The following is a 23774-nucleotide window of genomic DNA, read 5'->3' on the forward strand; positions in this document are numbered from 1 at the left end:
GTTTTAGAACAAAGTCTTTTTGTTCTCTTAGATCATGTTGTATAAACTTTGGGCTACCTGCAGCTATGATTTGAGTTCGTGTCTTCAAAAAGCTGACTTTACAATTAGATAAAAGTAATTTGCTTGAGAAAAATATAAGGTATAAAAATACTCAGGAAGTTTAGTGATGAATCTTACTTGGGAACTTAGAGAAAATGACTCAAAATCCATTTATACATCATCAGTCACACTTGTATAGAAAAGACTTTATGGGGGCTGGGGGAGCTGGTGGGAACAATGTGATGCAGTTACTAAATATGTTGTCAATGGGACCTTGCCTAGACTTCTGTATTTCAGACCAACAACAGACATCATTTTAGTGTCAAACTACTGTGATTATAAGGAATATTTCTGATGTCTCTGATAGTTGGTGTGGATGACTACAACTCAGAGTCTGATGTGATTATTATACCTTCAGCCCTGGACTTTGTCTCACAAGATGAGATGTTGACGCCTTTGGGAAGATTGGACAAGTACGCTGCAAGTGAGAACATATTTAACAGGTATGCTTTTTAAATGTCTGTCTGGCTAATGGTATGCAAACTATTCATCTGATTCAAATCTGACTGAAGTTAATTTGCATGGAATACAAATAATTTCAAAAAACCCAACACCTTTATGAAACTTCAGTTTCCACCCCTCCTTCTGTTTGCTCATTTGCCTCCTACTTAGAGCGAGCAAAATATTAATCATAACAGAAAAACATTAGTTCACCTTTTAAGCAACTGTAGTAAAGGACTTCTTGAACTTCTTCCTTAATTGGAGAACATAATTTAGGTTTTTTTGCAGATGCTAACATTCCTGTTGGCACAGGACTGTAAGGTGATAGTAAACTCCATCCATAACTGTGTGAAAATAAGTTTAAGAAAATACTTCATGAACGGTCAGGAGAGCATAATGAACAGCCAGGAGATTGCCAGGAGAAAGCCAAGAACTTTATTTCAGAATCAGTCTCCTCTGTAGTTTACAGCTTGAGTATTGCTGCTTCTGGTTATTGAAAGTGAACTTGCCCAGTTAATGCTGTGTTCTGCATTTTCCCCTTTTTATTTCTGTAATGCCACTGAGATGGTTGTTTCATTTAAAAGCACAGGTATTGTAGCATACTTCAGACAGACACACATCCCACCCCTTCCCCTTGCACTCAGATGCTCTGCACTCAAATGGAGAAGTTCAAACCCACAGTTTATTTTAATTGGAACTGTAAACAGTAACATGATCACAGAAATGTATAAAATATGTTAACATTGAGATTTTCTAGTATTTTATTTGAACATGGTTTAGTTTGGGCTTCAAGTAAGCTTTTGATGAAGCGTGTTTGCTTTAATGTTGAATTCTTAATACAGTAATATGCAGAAGCAAAGTCTGTGATCAACCACCCAATAGGATAGGCTCTGTTTTGTTGTTCATGGCCTGGGTTTGGAAAGGATTTAGCCCTGTTCTTAACTTTAGTCACGTGAACTGTACTTAAAATTCCACACTACATGTGTGAGCATACCATTGAATCAAAGCTGAAAATTGCAGAATGGTTTCTCTTGTTATAACCTGCATAAACCTGTATGCACATATAAGTTCTGAAATACACGCCATTTTCAAATTTTGTTTTTTCCTGAAATCCAAAATTGCTGTATTTTACAATTTAAGATGAAATTGACACTCATACTACCAGGAGAGAGTTTTTGCATGTTTTGACTTTTCATGGAGAGGGAGGGAAGAGGAGCTTTCAGGGCTCCAGGTGACAATTGTATAATAAAAGCCAGCAGGGAGGAGAACAAACTCAGAAACTCAAGTTGAGTATCTTGAGAAACTCAAGTTGTGTATCTTGAATTTTAACCAACAGTGCTGTTCCTCATATTTTACTTGCCCACCTAAGAAAAAACTGTGTCTGATTTTTTAGTATGGATTGCACTGGATATGGGCATGCATAAACTGGGAATCCTTTTAATTGCTCTATCCAGCTTTATGCATCCTGTGCTTTCCTGCAGGGGAAGGTGGTCAGAGTAACTAGTTTTTCCTGATTTTTTTTCCCTGTGTTTGCTTGTTTGGATTATTTCTGCTGGTACAAACATTTTTTAATCCTAGCTCTCTTTGTAGGCCTATTGTGTTATGTGGCATAAGAAAATACAGGAAGTAGCAAATGATAATTATTAGTGGTATAACTGAGTAGCACTTAGATCACAATAAATGATAGTGACTACTGCAGTCAGTTTATGATGATTCAGCATTAGTCAGTCTCAGAATAATGGGAGGGATTTCTGCTAAGCAGAGGAACTGGAGCATTTAATACGAAAAAGATTAATTAAATTACATTTGCTTATTCCTATGTCTTAGTATGGTATCAGCACATCCAATTACTGATGAGTAGTTTAATAGTTTTAAAATACTATGATTGAGTTAATAATGTTTCAGTTGTTTCTGTGACCTGGAACCTACATTTATGTGGAAGCTTCATGTTACACATTCCAAATTCTTGAAACATAATCATTGAATCTGGGTAAATTAGGGTAAGATTTTTTTTCCCCCTTTAATTGGATGAATTTGCTTTTAGTGTGGCAGGTTTTGATCTTTAAATTTCATTTTAGATACTATTTCTCTTTGCATTTGGTTTTATTGTCCCTTTCTATCTGGTTAATCACCTACCTGTGCAGCATATTTGCAGCCTGTGATTGTATTGAATGATTAAAGGGATTTTTAACAACTGCTGCTAAAATCTAGTCTCCTTTAAGTGGATTTCTTGAGCGCTCATGATTTCTCAGCCACTTGTTCTGAGATGGAAATGAGTCAGTGTCTGTGTCCTAAAAAATTTCAGGAGATGAGGCTTGGAAATAGGAATGTCTTCTTTGTTTAAATATGTAAGATTTCTGATAGGAATAACTGAAAAAGAGTGAGAGAAGTAGGGAATCCTTTAACAGCTTCCCAAGTGATGGAAGGTGTTGCTTTGTGACAGCTTTTGGTATGTTATGTTTTACATTTTTACTGGTTTAGGTGTTGCTCATAAGCACCATAGATGTTGCCTATGAGAATGGAGGGGAACCTGACAAATATTACAATAAATTGTTTGTTTCCAAAATAAGGCAAGTGGGAGTCTGGCTGTGGTGTGATTATTGAAAAGGCAGCCTTCAGTTCAGATTTGGGTAGCATCTCTAGGATATGCCTTAATAATCCAACATCACATTGCAGCAAGAGTAGATGTTGAGCAGAAAACCAAAGCCATCGCCCTGAAACAGAGTCTTCTTGTGTCTGGTAGCACTGGTGTGTGTAGATACACACAAGGATGATGATTCCCTTTTGCTACTTGCTTTAAAAACCAATTGCTAGTTGCTGGTGCAGTTTGGAGCTTAGCTTTTGTCTCTTTTTGGTTATTTTGTGTTAAAATCCCTCGTGGGTTTTTCTAATCTTTATTGCCATGAACTTGCTTCCATTCCTCATTAAGAAGGCTCAGAGTTGTAGAGCACTCACCAATAAATATATTTGAATAGTGAGGCAGTTCCTGGACACAGATCCTTCATTTCATATGAGGAATTATTGCTGCTTTTTCTCTTCAGACCAAAGCACATCTTGGCAGTAGTGCGGTTTACTGTGGTTCCTTACTTGCTGAGACTCAGTGGGTTAGTTGACTTGTCTCTCACTTTCCAAGACTACATTAAATATGTAGGAGACACGTGTCCACACAGGCTGGTTTATGAAATTGCTTCATCTGTTCCTCTTCTCTTTTCAGAGGTGTCCAGCCCTTTAAAAAGACCAAGTCAACTCTGCTTCTAGGTTAGTGTGTCATGCAGTCTGTTTCCCTCTGTTAGGGTTTTTATGGCTGAATTTTAACTGTGTATCAAGATCTCTGCTGAGAGGTGTACTTCTGTGGAGTTGAAAAGAGTGAGGGAGAAGAAATTCATTAAAGGCAAATGGTTTCTTCAGTTTGTTTTTTAGAAGATTTTATACATCTGTATGTCAAAACAGTTTAATTTAAAATAGTTCTACGACTGGCCAATGTGCAATATTTAAATTACTGATTTTCAGTAGGAGCGAATGTGTGCTTAGCTTTGGGAATTCATGGAAACCTCCTGCCTTTCTCTGATTGCATGGAATTGTGAAGTTCTTGAGCTTCCCTTGTGCACTAGGAATGTAACCATCTGTTCTCTTGTAAGTTGTTGACCACTGCTCACGTTCACTGCTTGTAGTGAACATAATAAAGTGTAGGTATGCCTCTGCTCTTGTCTACAGTACTGCTGTTTGTCAACAGTGCTTCTACCTAGGCTACATCCTAGGAGTGTTTCTGTCCTTCAGTTCTGGAAATACCTGGCACTTGACACTTGCTACTTCAGTGTTTTGTTGAGTTGCTCCAGGGCATTACCAGATCTACCAGTGCCTTGGACACTGTTCCTTGGCCCATTCCCATTCCATTATCCAGGGATAATTCTGCTAGCTCTCTGAACTGACATGTGACCCACATTATCCAGCAGGGTAAGAAAAAGTTATGCCATTGCAGGGTGTTTTTGAGGAGAAAGGTTGATTGCCACACATTCCCAGCTGTGTTCAGGGCTGTCTAGGTACCTGATGGGTATGACTTTGTAGCACAGGCTATGACAGAACCTTGGAGGCCAAATTCCCAAATCTGTCTATATCTCATCACTCATAAATTAATCCGTAGAAAATTTTCTTGTGCATTTGAAGTAGTAACTGAGTTGATGATGGCTTATTTCATATTTTCTTAATGTTTCTGCTTTGCTTAATGTATGTCTCAGGTACACATGGGTTGGGTAGTACGTGTTATTTTCACAGTATGTACCCGCAGTATATACTCACAGTGTATACCCATAGCATTTGAATGAAGTTTGACTTTTAAATGTCAACCACTGTTGGTTTAAATGTCAACTATAACACCATTGGTATGAAAATCTTTTTGGCTTGAGTGTTCATGCTTTTGTGAAATAAATTCATAGTTCTATTTAAAAACATTTTAATGTTACTAGTGTTACTTTGCTTTGTATGGAACAAGTTAAGGACTTCATAGATGAGGATGGATGGAAGGCTGATTCTGACTTCCTAACATTCAGCTCCTGTTTGCCCACTTAGCAGATGATTACTATTTCTGGTCTTGGTGGCTGGTTTCTCTTGTCCTTGTAAATGAAAGGGATACTTTTAATGTTATATTTAAAGCTTACAATTCTTTAAGATTATGCCAGGTATCAGAAGTAAGAATTCCCAAAGCAGGGCTAACTAAATTTACTATGATTTATAAATTAAATTTTCAGTGAATATATATAAAATTCTATTTTATGTAAGAAACTTCTGTGATTCATAACTTTGATTTAGCTGTATTTCTGGACACAAATAATGCTGATTTTTAATCTTTCCTGTAAACTAGGCAAATGGTGGCTCGAAGTTTGCTGGACACTTTGAAGGAAGTCAGTGATGATGAGAGAGATTGTATTGCTGTGTTGGAGAGAATCAGCAGATTAGCTGATGATTCAGGTAGGTAGCACTAAACATTTTACTGGGTTGATGTGGGAAAATCAGAGTTGCTGAACCTGTGTTTAGCACAGAGCAGTATGTTCTTTCTCCAATATTCAAACTAGGCTTCTGCAAATTCAATAAAATAGTGTAAAATTTAATTTTTCTTAATCATCCCCCAAAGATTACTTTTTTCCTTACTATTTTCATCAACAGATTTACACCCCTTCAAAATGTAGGACTGCAGCTTTCCAACAGTCCATTTTTTTGTAACTTTTATTATTTACTTTTGCTACTCAAAAGATCTACATGATTATTTTAGATTTGTAGATCAAGATTAGTTTCTTGCCTTGAAAATAAACTTGGAAACCATCTGTGCAACACTCTCAGTTTTGATAGAATTTAAATGCTGAAGTTGTTCCTTTGCACCTTTTTGGGCAACTAGGTGTGCAGGTAAGAGAAGCAGCAAGAATTGGTAAAGGTGCAAATATAGAATGAGAGAATGGTTTGTGTTGGAAGGGACCTACCATGGACAGGGACATCTTCCACGAAACCAGGTTGTTCAAAGCCCCATCCAGCCTGATCTTGAACACTTCCAGGGATGAGGCATCCACAGCTTCTGGGTAACCTGTTCCTGTGCCTCACCTTTCTCACAGTGAAGACTTTCTGCTACCTGCCTTCTTTCAGTTTGAAGCCATTACTGTTTATCAACACTACATGGCTTTGTAAAAAGTCCCTCTCCAGCTCTCTTTCAGGCCTCCTTAGGTACTGGAAGGCTGCAGTAAGGTCTCCCTAAGAGCCTTCTCTTCTCCAGGCTGAACAGCCCCAGTTCTGTCAGCCTTCTCTCGTAGGACAGATTCTCTATCTCTCTGAACAGTTTCATGACCTTCTCTGGACTCACTGCTACAGGTCTACATCCTTCTTATCCTGGGGTCCCCAGGGCTGGATGCAGCACTCCATATGGGGTCTTGCCAGAGCAGAGGAGCAGAATCCCCTCCCTTGCCCTGCTGGCCAATGCTGCTTTTGGTGCAGTTCAGGATGTGTTTGGCATTCTGGGCTGTAAGTTGCTGGGTCATGTTGAGCTTCTCATCAACCAACACCTCCAAATCTTTCTCCTCAGAGCTGCTCTCAGTCCATTCTCTACTAACCCTGCATTGGTACCAAGGTTTGTCCCAACCCAGGTGCAGGACCTTGTTCTTGGCCTTGTTGAAATTCATGAGGCCCACTTCTCAGGTACATAAAGGTCCTTGTGGCTGCTTCCCTTCCCTCCAGCATATCAATCCCACCACAGAGCTTGGTGTAGTGGGCAGACTTGCTGAGGGTGCTCTCCATCCCACTGTCCATGTCACCCACCAGGATGTTGGACAGTGCTGGTCCCAGTATTGACCCTTAAGGAGCTTCAGATGTCACTGGTCTCCCCATGGATATCAAGCTGTTGACCATAATTGTTTGAGTGCAGCTGTCTGACCAGCTGTTTATCCACTGAGTGACCATCTCTCAAATTTGTCTCTCTGATTTAAAAACAAGGACTTAAAGAGATAGTGTCAAATGTTTTGCATGAGTCCAGGTGTCAGTTGCTCTTCCCTTATCCACCAACACTTTAACCCCATTGTAAAAAGCCAACAGATTTGCCAGGAATGGTTTGGCCTTAGTGAAGTTGTGTTAGCTCTTATGCATTACCTCCTTATTTTCCATGTGCCTTCTCACAGTTTCCAGGAGGAGTGCACCATGGTGTTGCTAAGGCACCAAGGTGAGATGGCCCTGTGTTTTTTTTTTTCTCTTTTTGAAAATGAGGGGTTTGTTTTCCCTTTTCAGGTTGGTGGGAACTTCAGTGGGCTGCCACAATTCTCAAATACAATGGATTGTGGCTTAACCACTCCTTCTGCCAGTTCTCTCAGGACCTGCGGATGCACTGCATCAGGTCCTGTGGACTTGTGCACTTTCAGGTTCCTGAGATGATCTTGAACCTGATCTTCTTCTGTGGGCAGTTCTTCATTCTCCCAATCCCCACCTTTGCCTTCTGGGACTTAGATGGAGACCTTGTCACTGAAGACTGAGGGAAAAACATTGAGTACCTCAGCCTTCTCCTTGTTTCGGGTAACCAGGTCTCTTTCTTCTAGAAAGGGCTCCTATTTTCCCTAGTCTTCCTTTTATCACTGGTGTACCTATAGAACCCTTTCTTGTTGCCCTTGACATCCCTGACCAGTTTTAATTCTTTGAGGCTTTAGCTTTCCTAACCCAGTCTCTGGCAGCTCAGACAATTTTTCTGTACTCCTCCTAGGCTACCAGTCCTAGCTTGCACCCTCTGTAGGCTTCCTCTTTTTTGCTCGAGTTTGTCCAGGAGCTCCTTGTACATCCATGCAGGCCTCCCAGTGTTTTTGCCTGACTAGTTCTTTTTTGGGATGTATTGCTCATGAACTTGGAGGAGGTGATCCTTGAATATTAACTAACTTTCTTGTGTAGCTGTTCCCTCAGGCTTTATCCCATGGTACCTCCACCAGGCAGATCCGTGAAGATGCCAAAAGTCTGCTCTTGAAACCCAGTGTACTGAGCTTGCTTGTGCACCCTCTTTGCAATGAGTAGGAGGGCTCTGTAGATCCAGTGTGTCTGTTGCAAGTCGATGTATTGGGACTGCTGAGTGTTTAGATTAAAAGGCAAAAGCAAGATAAAAATGAAAAACAAATGTGAAAGAAAAGGAGTGCTTAAAAAGTTATGGGGAAGTGGATGAAGGGAAAAATGATGTGGACAGAGCTGTGACAGAATTCTGGTTTAAAAATTACCTAGAAAGAATTAAGGGCTTGATTTCAACATATCTAGATACAGTTGACATACCAGAAGGATGAAAGTCTAGCAGCAGAACATCAGAAAAGATCCGGTCATTCTTTTGTTATTGTTGGTATGCTATGAAGATAAATTTGTATTAAATCTTGAATGAGAAGAAAATGTTTCTTCTATTTAATGTTTGTTAGTTTTTGTCACTTCTTCTGGAACTGCAGAAGATAATGCTTTCCAAGGGTAAAAATATATTCTGCTGATTTCTGTTATTCTGTCACTACTGTCTTGATTTAAAATGCATGGTTTTATTTTTCTGAGGGAATGTCCTTGTTTAGCCAGGAAAAGTAGCCTGTTGTAAGCATTACATAATTGTTTTGAGTACCTCTCCAAGGATTCTTTAAAAAGGAAAAAAAGTCACTATTCACTTACAATAAAATGTGTCTTTAATTGAGAACAGTGACATGCTACTGTTTATAGAGTGCTTTGCTAGCAAAGCTCTGCTTCTGAAATCTGCATATACAGTTGCCTGTTTGTGTGGCCTTCTGAATAGTTTTGAGCATCAGACACTTTCTGAAGCTCCACTTCAGCTTAGAAAATAGGACAGATGTGTCCAAGGGAAAATGGCCTCTTGCAGCAACTTGTAGCCTTAGGCTTTTCATTGGTGACCAACTAAGTGTGTCAAATTGAAGTTTATTTAGGCAGAAGTGTAGTGGAAGCCAAGAGTTGAGCTCAAATCAATTTGTTGCCTTTAACGAGGGTGGGGTACATTTTTAGTCAGAGCTGATATTTTCTCAGCGTCAGTAAAAGCAGCAGTTCAGGCTTTTCCTGCACTGTAGAAGTTGTCTCAGATCTGCCAAACTAGTAGCGCTGGATTCTGCAGCTGCCCCACAAATTAAATTTCTGCAAACTTAACTGTGAGTCTTGTGCCTCGAGCAGTTGCAGTATTGGACTTGGCTGGTTTCGGTAAGACAGGTTATTAGAACAACCTTGTGTTTTAAACCATGTGAAAATTCATTAGGGAGCTTGATCTGCTTTGTATCATCTTAGTATATGGGCTTGACTATTATTCATACCACAGCACAGTGGATTTTTTTTTTTTTTTTTTTTTTTTTGGCTTTTTTGTTTTGTTTGCAGGGGTTTTGGTTTTTGTGTGTGTATGTTTAAGGTTGTTACTATTAGACTTGTTAATTTTTGTCTTGCTTCTTTCCATTTACAGTATTTATTATTCCAATTTGTCCATAAAACATAAAAGCCCCTGAATTTGGAATAAGAAAACATTGTAAAAATGTCCATGTGTTTTAACTTGCTTGGTTATGGTAAGATAGTTGTATGGGTAGAGCCCTCCTGGAGCCAAAACTTCACATTTAAATGTTTAAATAAATAAAAATTAAAACAAACTTAGAAGTCAAACTAATCTATGACTAAGTACAAGTCTTTTCAGTTGTAACTGTTGGTGCTTGTTAGTCTTATGCCAGTTATTTTAACATTTGGAGCTCTTTGTCTTCTCTTGTCAAATCAAGTCACAGAAAGTGAGATACTTTTCCTGTTTTTTTCATTGGTTGGTATAATGAGGTTGAAATTGAAGAATATACCCAGGATACATATTATCTGTTCTCTTTCTGGGCTACTGATGCTGATTTCTGAAGTAGAGGTACAGCAGTGAACTAGAAATACCAGCTATCCTAAAGTTACCCAGAGAGCGTTCTGTCCTGTTAATAATACCTTGCATTTTCAGAAATCTTGTAGTGGAGTTGATGTTTTTCAGACATGGTCTTTGCTTGAAAAACAAACAGTCTCAGGGTTTTTAAAAAATTCTTTGGGTTTGTGGTTTGTTGGTTTTTTTTTTTTTTGTGGCTTTTTTAAGGTTTGTTTTGTTTTAATAAGCTGGGGCTATGCTGAGACAGCCATTTCTGTGTTTAAAAGCAGGAGAATTTCCAATCATTTTCATTCTTCATCTACTGTGATAAAACTTTGAGAACCTAAATGTCATCTTGGCTGCACTAAACACTGTTTTAATGTGGAATAAAAATGATCTTTACTAGAAAAATATCTGGGTCCAAATATGATAGTAGGATGGAAGAAAATTATGTATGGTTTGCTACGATTGATACCTATATTGAGATACCAACTGGGTAGCCAAGACACATTTTTGAGGCATCATGACAAAAGCAAGTATCAGCTCTAAAACTGGTTTTATAAAAGCTTTTTGTAAAAAAAAAATCTGAAAGAAATAGCTTTTGATGGAAACTCATTTGGACCCTTTGAGTAGAGTTGTAGTGAATTGTATTTTGTGAAAGAGAGTTTTGATTACCATTGTGTCTGCACATACAAATGATATAAAGTGTGCCTTCTTCTGACAGGGTAGTTTGGACTCTTGGTAATGAATTAGTTCCAGTTTGCACTTGTAGCCTTAAAATCAATCACAACATCAAAATGTTGTGTTTCTACTGGGAAGAAATACCCACTTCAGGTGGTCCTGGACATGAGCTGCTCCCAGTGCTGGCAGAACACAGGATTTGCTCTGCCCTGGTGTCATGTGCTGCTCTTGTACGTAAATGGCAGCACAGAATAACTGTTCCATGGAGGAAACCCATCAGTGGCATTTGGGGAATAATCCCCTGCCCCCAAGGCCCTTACTTGCTAAAGAAAGTTATTCTCTGAATCTGAGTTATTTGTAAGACTTCAGTGTTTGCCTTCGTTGCTGTAGTTGGGTGTTGCTGTTAAATCTGTGATTCTGCTGTGGAATTTGGGTATTTTTCAGTCCTAAACTGGACTTCCCTGCTGTCTTTGGTACCAAGTTTCCTTGAGTAGTGACAGCTAAGAAAGATCCCTTGTACTGCTTTTGAATCAGCTGTTCAATCACTTTGTAATTTCTGTTTCTTCAGGGATGTTAGGTATGATTTCTCACTTAGAGTTTTTTATGGTGTCTTTGAATCTGTACAAGCCAAGAAGTAGTTTGACATATAAGCTCAGTGCTTGGCAAATGTTAAGTTATCCCCCATAAACCCTTGTTAGATTAAAAATGCTTATCTTTGTATTAAGATAGCTGGGTCTTCTTCATTCTGAAATGTACACTGGCCACAGGCTTGTGAGAGCTTGAACAAGGGCCTTATGTCTGAGTTACTCACTTAAACAAATAAGCATAATTCAAACTTTTTTTTTTTTTTTGGTACCAGCTTGTGAGTGGCTTAGATGATACAAGATTTCATCATTGTGTGCTGAAGTGCAATTAGCTGGCTTTGAAAGTTAGCCCCAGCTCGAATTACTGCATTATTGGCATTTTTATTGGTGTGCAAGAGGCTCCAGAAGCTTTAAACTTTACTTTCTGAAGTTTCTTTAAAAGTGAAAGTCTGTATCTTTGTTCCTAAAATGCCTATGTAATGTAGCTTACTGTGGAATAGATATCTTTTTAAATAAATGATGGGGGGAAATAAAATGGCATCCTGAAGGGCTGGTGCTTATTTGTCTGAATATAGCCAGCTAGGATGTTTTTCTTCTGAACGAAAAGTAATCTCTTTACTGCAAAGAATCAGCTGTAAATGCAGTTTCCAAAACAAACTGAATTTGAAAACAATTATTAGGCTAATTGGTCATTAAATTTTGAAGCTCTATAATCAGGCTTAATGTGGATGGCCTCACAACCCTAATTACTTAATAGTGTGCTTGAATAGCTTTATTAATGTAGGTTCAATTACTGCTGTTGGTATTTTGAGACATGCCAACATTACCTGTCAAACAGCACATAGTGCACCATTTCATTTAACAAAAATCTTCATATGTAAGCAGTTATTATTATTAATGATAATGCTAATATTTGCCTTTCTCCAGCTGCATTTTCTTCCCTTCTCCATCTTCATGTTCCAGGATTTTCCATACCTCATCTCCCACCTCGTGCTATGCTAAGAATTTTCTCCTGAGCTTGATGTAAACTTCTTTTGCCTCTCCATGCGTCTGATGAGTGACTAACGGTGACTTTACCCTCCCTCATTAGTCCATGTTCCACTCCTTGCGCTGCCAGTCAGTAATGAAATCCATTTCTGGTTAGTAGGAGAAAAGAGCCTGATTACTGAAGCAGCACATGCATCACATGCCTTTCTGCTGGACTTCTACACTAAAAGGGATGGGCTCTGGCTACAGTGTATTTCCACTTGTCTAGCTTTTATTTTATCTTCAAAAGAGGTAGCAAAGTCAGAGGGAAGTATGAAATGGGAAATGGTAGAACTCAAAAGGGAATATACATGTGTTTGTAGAAAGAAGGAAGAAAGTTGGAAATGGAAGGTTATCTCTGGGGAAAGAAGAGGATAGATAAAGCTGTGTCAGGAGAGGTTTAAGTTGAATATTAAGACAAGGTTCTTCACCCAGAGGGTGGTTGGGCACTGGAACAGGTTCCCCAGGGAAGTGGTCACAGCACAAGCCTGACAGAGTTCAAGAAGCATTTGGACAATGTTCTCAGGCACATGGTGTGACTCTTGGGGTGGTACCCTGCAGGGCCAGGAGTTGGACTTTGATGATCCTTCTGGGTCCCTTCCAACTCAGGATATTCTGTGATTCCATGAATTACTCTTTTATTGAATTGAAGTGTTAATGCAAAGCCATGCACTTAAACACCTTTCCCTGTTGCTCACAACCCTTAGTAAGAACAAAGGGCAATATTATTAATATACAGATGTACTTAAAACTTCCATAAAAATTGTCAGTTAAAGCAGCTCTAACATCATCAATGGTTTTTCTTCATATACAATTTTACAACATAAAAACCTTACAACTCCTCACGAATCTAATGGAAATTCGCTGCTGCTTGTATTTCAGAATGGTCATAGTGGGGTAATGAAAGCACTGCAGACTTTTTTTAAAATACTGTACGTTGCTGTAGAATAAAGCATTGTGAAATAAATCTAGTTGTGGGGTGGCCCTGGAGTAATGACTTGATTTATAAATAGCTGATCTGAAGCAATTAGTTGGTATTACACTGTGCAGCTCTAAAATAATCCCTTTTTAATTTTCAGTATGCAGCTGATGGTGGTGCTTTACTTCATCATAGCTGAGGTCGAATAGAGAGTGAACTGAAGCCTCAGCAGGGCTGAAATAAACATTAGACATTTATAGATCCAAGCTGAGTGTATGTGCTAGGAGTAGCCAAGTGAGCGTGCTGGCACTATACATGAGAGATGGTGTCAGATTTTAGGGGAAATGTTTTTTTCATGGATGAAAGAAGAAACAGTTAGTTACTTCTGTGATTTTAGAGTCAGTTTGATTTGAATGGTTATTTTTGAAATAGGTAAAACTGAGGGTTTGTTTATGCAGAAAAAAGTCTGCCCAGGTTCTTTAGATGCTGATTTGAACATATTGATGGTTTTGTGTGATCTGGAAATGAAGAGAGGTAGAACTGTGTCATTTTATTCTGGAAACTTCTTTTCCAAATTGTTTAATGAATAGAAGAAATGGAAGCTATTTTCACTGTCTTCTGTCATTCTCTTAATTTTGCTTGATTCCTAAAACTCAATTCAGTGTAATTTTGTATCTAGATAATACACTAGATATGATAGAATGAAATAAAATGCTAATGAGTAAGGAAATCTAGTATTTTATATTAATATTTATTTTTAAAGGTTTTGTTTTAACAAATTGCAGGGTTTCTTTTTAGTAGATTGCCATTTTAAGGAATAGCTAGACTTTGTACTTTCAAGAGGTTATTTGAAAAGATCATTTAAAAATACTTCCTCTGCTGAACAGAAAAATACTGTTCCAGGCAAATGTTATGTAGAGCCTAGCTGTACACAGAGATTTTTCCAGACTGCCTAAAACAGAAACTTGACGTGAAGCAAAATTCTCCTTCTGGTTTGTTTATACTGTGTGAATGCCTGGTCCTTGACTATATTTTGCAGTGCAAAAAACACAGAGTGCACGTGTATTCCCCAGCTGGATGAGCTTATGCTTTACAAAACACCTTGTAACTGCTGTGCACTGTTCACTCTGTTGATAACTGCTGGTTTTGGCAGAGGTAGAGTTAATTTTCTTCATAGTAACTAATATTGGGCCATGTTTTGGATTTGTGCTGGAAACATTTAAGCTGCCTTCTTCACTGTGAATGTGAGAGGAATTCATAAACCACTTCACATGGGCCGGCAGCTGTTCAGCCATCCCCAGGAGAGCAGGGCTCTGTCACACCTGACAGTGACGTGAGACCATAAACACCACCATTCCAAACTTCCCCCATTCCTCCTTCTTCCCTCAGCTCTATGTGATCAGCATGACACCATGGTCCGGGGTGTCCCTGTGGTCAGTTGGGATCAGCTGTCCTGGCTGCCTCCTCTCTTTGTGTGTCTCCTGCTGATTGCTGGTGAGGTGGGGTGAAAGGCAGAAGAGGCCCTGGCTCTGTGTAAGTGCTGCTCAGCAATAACTAAACATCCTTTATCAACCCTGTTTCCTGCAAAAATCAAAAACATGGCCCCGTACCAACTACCATGAAGAAAATTAATGCTGGCCAAAACTAACACAGTGACCAAGCTGTAAATTTGGTTTTAAACAACAGGGAGGTTTTAACTGAAATGGCAGACACTGTTATGTATTGAAGCCTCCTGGAATCCCTGCTTGGAGCTGCCACCTGTTCAAGCTAAAGACAAAGCTGAGGAATAGATGAAGGGAATAAGAAACCTCTCTGACTTCAGTGGATTTTTTTGGCAGTGTTGCTTGGGTCTTAAGGAAACATAATGCAAAAAAAAGCTTTACTGTAACTGCATCAGACTGCAAGATTAGGCTCTATTCAGTACACACTGGAACATATGCCTCAGCCTTTGGAAGAATTGAGCTGTTATCTAAATTGGTAAGCTTAAGGTTCAGGTTCTTGCATAGCAGCAGTAATTCCCCAGAACAGCACAAATGCCTTTTGATGGCGAATTACGGTGTTGTGTTACACAGCCAGTTCCCTACACAGCCCTCCTTGTTTGTTGCTTTGAATCGACCTTACAAAGATCCCAGAGCCGGGTACTTAAAAGTTAGGGAATGTAAGAACTAAGGTGACTTTACAGTTCTAATTCACTCCTGGGCATGAATGTTTCAAATCTTTAATTGCATCGTCTCATCTGCCTGTGTTCTTCACAAAGCCAGAGCTGACTTGGCAGCTCAGGAAGAAAGGGGCTCACTTTACATCTGCAGGTCGTTAGTATTGTTAGGCAGCTGACATAAGTGCTGCATAATAGATGAACCCTGTTCTGAAGGAAAAGGATCTCGTGGTTTTGGTACATCCTGCACTCTTACTGGAGTGCTTCATAAAGAAATGTATAAATCCTGTTTCACAGCAAACCTCATCAATTTATGGAAAGGGAGTGTTGCCATTGCTTTATCAGTGGGTGGGAAAACTTTAGAGGTGTCAAAGAGGTACAGAAACAGTCTCCCCATTTTGAGTGCCTGGTGGCTAAAGTATGTACACAGCTCTTGATATGCTTAATACTGAGTTCTTGTTGGCTTTGATTGCAGAGCTATTTCTTTGCCATCAAGACAGAGTTCAGACTGCAATCAAATGAGTAGTGTGCAGTTACTCTGTGTAGAGCCTGGCATGAACATTTTGCACAGCTTCACACTAGGAAGAGGAATAAATTGGCTTTCCCAGTATTTTGCTTCTTCCCCTCAGTTCTAGCACCTTCTTTTACCGTTGCTTGCTTCCATCATCAGACAGTTCTGCTGCTTGAGGGAATTATGTGATTGCACAGGGAGATCAATATTAAGTGCCAGTTCTTGCTGTTTAATTATGCTGCTGTGGTAAGGCAAAAGCTGCATCAGCTAGATCAGTTCTTTGATAGGGTTTATTGTCTGGCTGCATGAGCAGTAGCATTGGCATAAATGGAAGCTGCCGGTTTTGTGTCTGGGAGGGTGGGAACTGCCCGAAGCAAATTTAGAAGTCATTTAAGAAGCACTGCTGCCATGCATGCAGCCTCAGTCAGATTGATTTTGCGTACTCTCCATCCCCTTTAACTTCTGCCCTCTCTCCCTCCCTTCCCCCAGTCATCTGTCTGCCACAAGAAACAAGGCATGAGTCCTAAGATGGGAGAGCAAGACCCTAGGGATAAGTGTTGGTACATGGGTCTCCTGTGCCAATTGATCATGTCCTGGGCATGTCTTGAAATAACAGCTTTCTTGGAAAGGTGGGCATGAGTTCCTCCAACCCTGGCCTTGGGCACTGGTCCCTATTTCTTGTCCATCAAGTTCCCATCCTCCTTACCCAGCCTGATAGTTCCTCATCTTGCTCTGTTTTCATCTTCACCCTTTTAAAACAAATTGCTCTTGGGAGAGGGGCTGTGTACAGCCTGTTTGCCGAGATAATGTCTTTCTTTATCTCAAAATACACTCAGCAAGGAAGGACACTTCCATTTGTAGTTGCTCTGCTTTCAGTGGATACTGGGCAGTAGCAAATGGAGGGTGCAAGGCTTCTTTAACTCAGCCACCTTTGAGCAGGTTGTAACACAGGTGAAAAAAACCACATTGATGTGTCAAAGTTGGCATGTGAAAGGACTCCTTTCTCAGGCACACTTCAAGCCCATCTTCCAGAACTGAAGAAGCCAGGCCTTGTCAGATAAAAGGACCGGAATTTAATGAAATGTAGGAAGAAAACAGTTACTTTTGCTGACTTGACTCTTGAAAGCACCTGATCTACTTTGGTTGACCCCCCTACACCACCTCATCCTAATGAAAAGTTTCACCTTCTCTTCCTCTTGTTCTAAGGACTGCTCTGGCAAATTTTTATAAGGAAGCAAAAGATGAGTTATTACAATAGGATTTTCTTTCTTTGCGTTAGTATGATATGGCGACTCCAACTTTCAGAATCAAAAATCTCATTAACTATTAGTTTGTCCTAGTTACAGCTGCATATTTTGGTCAGCTGTTACCTTCAGTGCTACAAATGGAGTGTTTGATCACAAAACTAGAGTTCAGCATTTTGTTAAGGTGTGAATTTTTGTTAGATCTGCTAAAACTTGCACATAGTGTGTATAGTGTTCTTCGGGATCTGACTTCTTCAATACGAACCTCAGGATGCCAGTATTGCTTATGGAGTTCAACCTGCACATGTTTCAGAGCATCTGAAGTTTAAACAAAAATGTTTTTCTCTTGTATGCTCCTGATAACATTTGGGAAGAGATACAGAAGAGATTGGAAGACTTTTTTACTTTATTGTCATGAACAGCAAACCTATACGATATTGATTTGTCTGAGACTCCATTTTGTATTTTGCAACTTGTTCAGGAATTCATAAACTTTGCAGAGTAACCCTGAAAGTGTTCAAGGCCAGGTTGGATAGGGCTTTGAGCAACCTGTCTAGTGGAACCCCAACCTCCAGGGGTTGGAACTAGATGATCTATAAGGTCCCCTCCAACTCTGATTTTGGTATGTTTTTCTATAGGAAAAGTAATTTAAGTCTATAGTGAAGGAACTGGAGCCCATAGGCATTTAATTACTTTGTGTGGAGTGATCTTTTCTGTTCTCATTGTTCTCAGCGAAGAAAAGACTGCACACAGGAGGGGACTTGCTTTGTCTTTGTTATGTTTTATTCAGACCTGTGTTTACACTTGTAGCCAGTGTTCAAGAAAGCCAAGTGCTGCACACATTTGCCGTGTTAAATACAAATGCATGTTGCATGCTTCTGTTTAACGAAAGGTTGTATTTTTAATGAATCATGTTAATTACAAGTATTCCAAGGAAGATGGTTCAGGTTATACCATTTTTGCCTGAACAACTTTTAGGTAAAAATTCAGTAAGGCATATGTATCTATCCTGTGACACATACATCTTATTATTTAAAATATTCTAAATCAAATTAGTGTAGTTTGAGAGTAACTGATGTTATGTCTTTTTGTAAGTAATCAGTAGACCAGTGATAACTGCATATATCAACAAATCCTGAAAGGGCAGAGGTACTTAGTTCAGATTTTTTTTTTATCCCCAGGGGGAAGTTAGGCACGTAATAAGGTCCTGCTTCTTAAATTGAATTTGTTTTTCTAATAGTTGGAATTGAATCTACATCTGTATTGTTTCTCTTGCTTCTTCTCTCATCCCCCAGATATATGTGCATATTCTGTGGGGATTAGGATTCATCCAGGCAGTGTGCCATTTCTTGAATTTAAAAATTTAATTAAATATTTTTTAAATAATCACCAACTTTGGTGAGAAACACATCTCAAAGGTTTAGCAGAAGCAGCTGGAAAGATACTTTCCTTTTCCATCTGACAATTACATCAGTAGCCTTAAAAAGCAAAGAATGAAGAACAGCATCTGTGGTTATGGCTGGTTATCCTGCCCAGTGGAATCTTTCCCATCTGAGAGGGTGTGGCCCAGACTCCCCCTCAGTTCCTTTCTTCTCACAGTGGTGCCAGTTCTGGGCTGACTTTCAGCATAGGAGGTTTCTGTGAAGTCGGTGATGCTCATAGGGAGTTTGGACAATTCTGATGTAGCCATGATATTTTCTGAAAAATCCTTTCCTTAGGATTTTTTCTCTTGAGAAGCTGAGAGGCCTCAGGAACAAAATATAAACAATGATTATCTGCTGCTGTGGAATGCAACAGGTGGATCTGTGATTGGCCCATGTTGGTTGTTTCTAATTAATGGCCAATCACAGGCCAGCTGTCCGACTGTCTTGGTCAGTCACAAGCCTTTGTTATTCATTCTTTTTCTATTCTTAGCTAGCCTTCTGATGAAATCCTTTCTTCTATTCTTTTAGTATAGTTTTAATATAATATATATCATAAAATAATAAAGCAAGCCTTCTGAAACATGGGGTCAACATTCTTGTCTCTTCCCTCATCTTAAGACCCCTGCAAACACCATCACATTCTGATACTCATAATGTTTGATGGCTGGCTGTCTTACACCTCTTCTTTTTTATTACTAAGAATGTGAGATGTGACTTTTTAGTAGTTCAGCAGCAGAGTGTACTTCTATCTGGTTTTGTAAAAAGATGTCAAAATGAAGCTTGACAAACACACTGACATGAACACTTGAGAACATACTTAGTATGTAGAGTACTGTAAGAAGCTTACTCTTGCAGGATCTGGGAGCATGCTTGTAAACATATATTGTGCCATTTTTTTTTTTGTTTTGTTTTGACCCTTACAGAGCCAACAGTGCGGGCAGAACTGATGGAACAGGTGCCTCATATTGCTATGTTCTGTCAAGAAAACAGACCTTCAATCCCTTATGCTTTTTCCAAATACCTGCTACCAATTGTGGTGCGATACCTTGCCGACCAGAATAACCAGGTACGTTTCCTGTAGGAATAGTTTACTAGCTGGTGAAATACTGTTGTGATGCCAAATTATTTAAATTTAGCATGGTACAAGCATGTTATATTTTGGGATGTAAGGATTTGGAATGGACATGAAATACATGGTACTATAAATTTATTTAAAGAAAATATTAAAGAAGATCTTTTAAAGAAAATGTAATGACAGGTTTTTTACATCTAATGTGATCTGTCCTGAATTGGGGCCTTTTATCTGATACTGTATTCATATGGATAAAATTAGTCATTTAGACAAGTTTACATAATTTAAATTCTGGCAAAAAGGATTAGTAGTAATAAAAAACTGAGTCCTTTGTATAATTCAGTTTTTTAACACCATGATGTACCTTCATTACCAGTTATTTGTATATCAGTCCAATAAACGTTTTGGACTGAACTCATGTGGTTTGTTTCTCTGCATGTATAAGTTAGCTTGTCCAAAGCTTTCTTGAGGCTTTTCTAGTAATTTCAGACTAGACTAATGCTAGTTGAGACATTATTTTCAATATTTTAGGCCTCTTGAGTTTGTCACTTTTTTTCCTTGCCCTTTTCAAAATTTACGGAGTTAAAAATAACTACCCAAACATGTTTTTCTTAGTAGCTGTTTTGCTAATTCATGTATAATACAACAACTCTACTTTGGTTTGATGTTCTCCTGCTAGAAGATTCAGTGATTGTTTTCATTGTGTTAACCTCTCTTGGATAGTTCATTGGACTGCAGATCTCTGAAACAAAGAGCTCAAAGGTGTTTCCAAAATTGCTGCATTGCAGTGTATGTAGTCTCTTGCTGTATGTAATGTTTTCTCTTCTGGTGCAATTACTCCTTTTGGAGGTAGGGGCTAGGGAGCTATGACATCAATAATGGGTATCTTATTTTTGCACAATTTGTTTCAAAATGGGACTAAGCAGAATTGTGTCTCAGAATTTAAAGGCATTGGAAATAAATGCAGTTTCTCCTTGCCAGCCTATTTCTTGTTAATCTCAGAAAAAGAGGATTTGTTTAGTATTAGAAATTTGTTACTCTCCATTAATTGTGCTGCTTTTTCTTCGCACATTTGCTTGAGATTTGCCGTGACTGCTCTTTTTGACATTAAAACAAATTGTGTGTGAACCCCAGAAGCACCTGCACATTGTCAACTAAAGCAGGTATCCACCTCTATACTTCTCAAAACACAGGACAGCAAACATGAAGTGCTTGCAAAAGCTCTTGTGGAGCACTTGTCCTGTCACTGTGTGCAGTTAGTACTGCTGTGTGTTGGTATATAGGTACAGCTTCCAAAATACGACATTGTATTTCAAAAAACAAAACTGTCTTGGAATTGCTTGGTTCAATTTTCCTCTTTTTGTGGTAGGTCAGAAAAACAAGCCAGGCAGCGTTGTTAGTGCTGTTGGAGCAAGAACTCATTGAGAGATACGATGTGGAGACCAAAGTATGCCCTGTGCTGATAGATCTGACAGCTCCAGACAGCAATGATGATGTGAAGACAGAAGCTGTGGCTGTAAGTAACAGCAGTGCCAAATCACACAGCCAAAAATTTGCCTGAATGCTTTATAGTGCAATGGTGGTGGTGTGTTTCCAAGTTGCACAGCCATTACTAAAAAGAAAATGTTATATTCCCTGTCCGTAACCAATCTGTAACTTCCACTGTGCTGTGTCAGTGCTGTAGACTCTTGTCAAGTTAAGATTTAAATTCAAAAACTTACATATGCTATTAAAAAAACACCCCAGCTGGACAAAACAGTGCAGGGGATTAATTTTATTGACTCCTAAAGCATCTGTTGTGTTGGCTTTTTAGTTTTTTGAGTGTTTGTCTGTTTATTTTATGGAAGTTTAAATGGCCTGTGTGGAAAATTTCCATCAGATCAAAAGCTTTAATGCCTCAGTTCTGTTGCTTCTTGCTGTATGTCTGTTCTCTTTATTGATTCTGTAGTGTTTTATTGGACAAAGTAATAAGCATCTGAGTTGATTAACTCATGGTTGGTTGGTTGGTGGCCGTTTTTTTGCATTAGACACAACCTTTGTAATTAAAATGTATGTGTTTAATTAAAATAGTTAGTAGATGAGTTAATTTATAATGGAGAAATGGCAGATGTAAGCCCTTTTGTTTCCTTTTTTTATTGCAATTTATATTGCTGCTCTCTGCTTGGTGAATTTTTTTTTCCTGTTCTTTTTGCTTGAGAGAGACCTCATTTAATATTTTACTTTCCTACAGTGGCTGGACTGATAAACAGTAAAAAGTCTCCAGCACTGTTGCATTTGGCACCAAATTTCTAGCGCTTCTTGATGAAGCTTACAACTATATATAAGGGAATAAAGTATAAGCAGATTAGTGTTGTCTGTCTTCATGGTTTTGAAGGTATTGAAACTTGACAGAAATTTCTGTACCTCATCAACCCCCTAGAGGTTAGAAAAGCCATCGTTTGTTATTATAGGGGAATGAATGTAAGTAGCTCTACTGACATGATGGGGAATGGTAAATGTAAAATTCTTTTTGCTTTTTAAAGCTTTTTATTTTACGTTTCAGTACAAATTAGAATGAAAGAGCAGTTAGAGGGAAGAGGTTTTTTTTGGTGCGATACATTTCTTTGGGAATTTTATGTTTGGGAGTTGCACATATGCAGTGGAGTGTTGTAATTAATTGTAAACTGTGCAGGACTCAGAAGTCTCTTAAGCATATTAATTGTCAATAATTTCCTGATAATTTTACATATATACATTTTGTATTGAAGTAGTAAAAGAATCATTACTTTTGTTTTTTTTAAGGTCTGTCGGGTAACATGGGAGAATAATTTCTAAGAGTCCAATTAGCTTTGTTAGCTGGGAATTTGATTCAGTTTATTGGAAGATCAGTGTTCTCTTCTACACCTGTGTCATGTCATGACAAGGAAATGGGAAACACAGTTTTTTGCAAAAGTGGCCAAACCTTTTCAATTCAAATGGCATTTTGTTTTCAATATTTTTCACAGTTTTCAGTAAAGTTATGTTCATCAGAATAAAGAGTAGATGTAAAAAGCCTCTGCTTAGCTGACACAGAATGGTGTGTTATGCAAGCATCTCTGATTAGTGTCTGTCTTGTCATTAGATTATGTGCAAAATGGCCTCCATGGTTGGAAAGGACATCACGGAAAGACTTGTGCTTCCCAGGTTCTGCGAGATGTGCTGTGACTGCAGGATGTTTCATGTTCGTAAGGTATGAATTATGAGCGTCTGGTCTCGATTATCTGTGAAAAAATGTGTCATGTGCTTGGAACTTGCGTGTGACTAAGAAACTTCCCTGGTAGATCTCATTTGTGACATGTGTAAGTGAAAGCTGTGGGGGTTTTTGTATCTCGCATTTCCACAAATTTTAACATTTGACACTGAGATTTTTTTTCCAGAATCACTACCCTTATTACTAGAAACAAAGAAAGAATCTGCTTGTCCTTATGCTATAGATAGCTGCAGTGTGATTGGGCATTTGTCCTTATGGTTGTGTTGGTAGCCAGGAAAACTTGAACCAACTGTGGCTGATACAGCATCAGCCACCTGAGCTCATATCTCTGTGCACAGATGCAATTCAAGACGCTCATCTTCATCAAAGATGAAGTAAACCAGTATTCCATCATGATATTTAGGTGTGGAGGCTGCACTTTGGTCTCATCCTGCCATTGGATAGCTTATTTCCCTTGATAGCTGCATGTGTTCTTTAATTTGACAGCACCTCAAATACATTTTATCCTCTTTTCTTGTCATTTAAGTTCTGGGGTTCTTCTATGATTAAAAAAGACTTATTAATTTTTTTAAAAAAGAAAATTATTTATTTTTTTAAATAAAGTTTTAAATAATGTTTTAAATAATGTTTCCATGTTTTAAAAACATGGGAAGTGATGGAATGGGAAAGTAGCTCACAATGAGTTTGCAACAAAACGCATTGTTCTGATTTTAGAAGTTGTCTATTATTTTCCCCTTGGATTTTGCTGTATTAAAACTGTGGTCTTAGTCTTTATTTCTTGCATTCTGTTTGCAAGGTATGTGCAGCCAATTTTGGAGATATCTGCAGTGTGGTTGGACAGCAGGCCACTGAAGAAATGCTGGTAAGTCATTTCTTAATGGGTTTTTCGTAATACAATTCAGGAGTGGAGCCAGACAAGCTACAGAAGAAGAGCAGTTCATGAGAGATTGCAGATACAGGGGAGCGTGGCAGGGGGAGTAAAGTGCTGGGAGTGCTGAGGCTTGTGTATTGATTTTATTTCTTCAAGTCAGTTT

At 38.7% G+C, this 23774-nt stretch overlaps 1 protein-coding gene across 4 annotated transcripts in view; it reads left to right on the top strand.

Moving 5' to 3' along the window:
• Positions 1-266: 266 nt before the first annotated feature.
• PPP4R1 (protein phosphatase 4 regulatory subunit 1) overlaps positions 267-23774 on the top strand; it is a 48706-nt gene continuing 25198 nt past the window's right edge. The window contains exons 1-7 of one of the 4 annotated variants that reach the window (XM_031058856.1): positions 438-542; positions 3755-3798; positions 5399-5505; positions 19363-19505; positions 20881-21027; positions 22612-22719; positions 23537-23602. In XM_031058856.1, coding sequence (XP_030914716.1) covers positions 5403-5505; positions 19363-19505; positions 20881-21027; positions 22612-22719; positions 23537-23602 — 567 coding nt within the window. In that variant the 5' untranslated portion in view covers positions 438-542; positions 3755-3798; positions 5399-5402. Of the gene's footprint in view, positions 543-3754; positions 3799-5398; positions 5506-19362; positions 19506-20880; positions 21028-22611; positions 22720-23536; positions 23603-23774 lie in introns of all 4 variants that reach the window. The other 3 variants (XM_031058854.1, XM_031058855.1, XM_031058857.1) reach the window with 3 other exon arrangements.

Source organism: Geospiza fortis, unplaced genomic scaffold (genome assembly GCF_000277835.1).
Source record: "Geospiza fortis unplaced genomic scaffold, GeoFor_1.0 scaffold100, whole genome shotgun sequence".
Lineage (NCBI taxonomy): Eukaryota > Metazoa > Chordata > Aves > Passeriformes > Thraupidae > Geospiza > Geospiza fortis.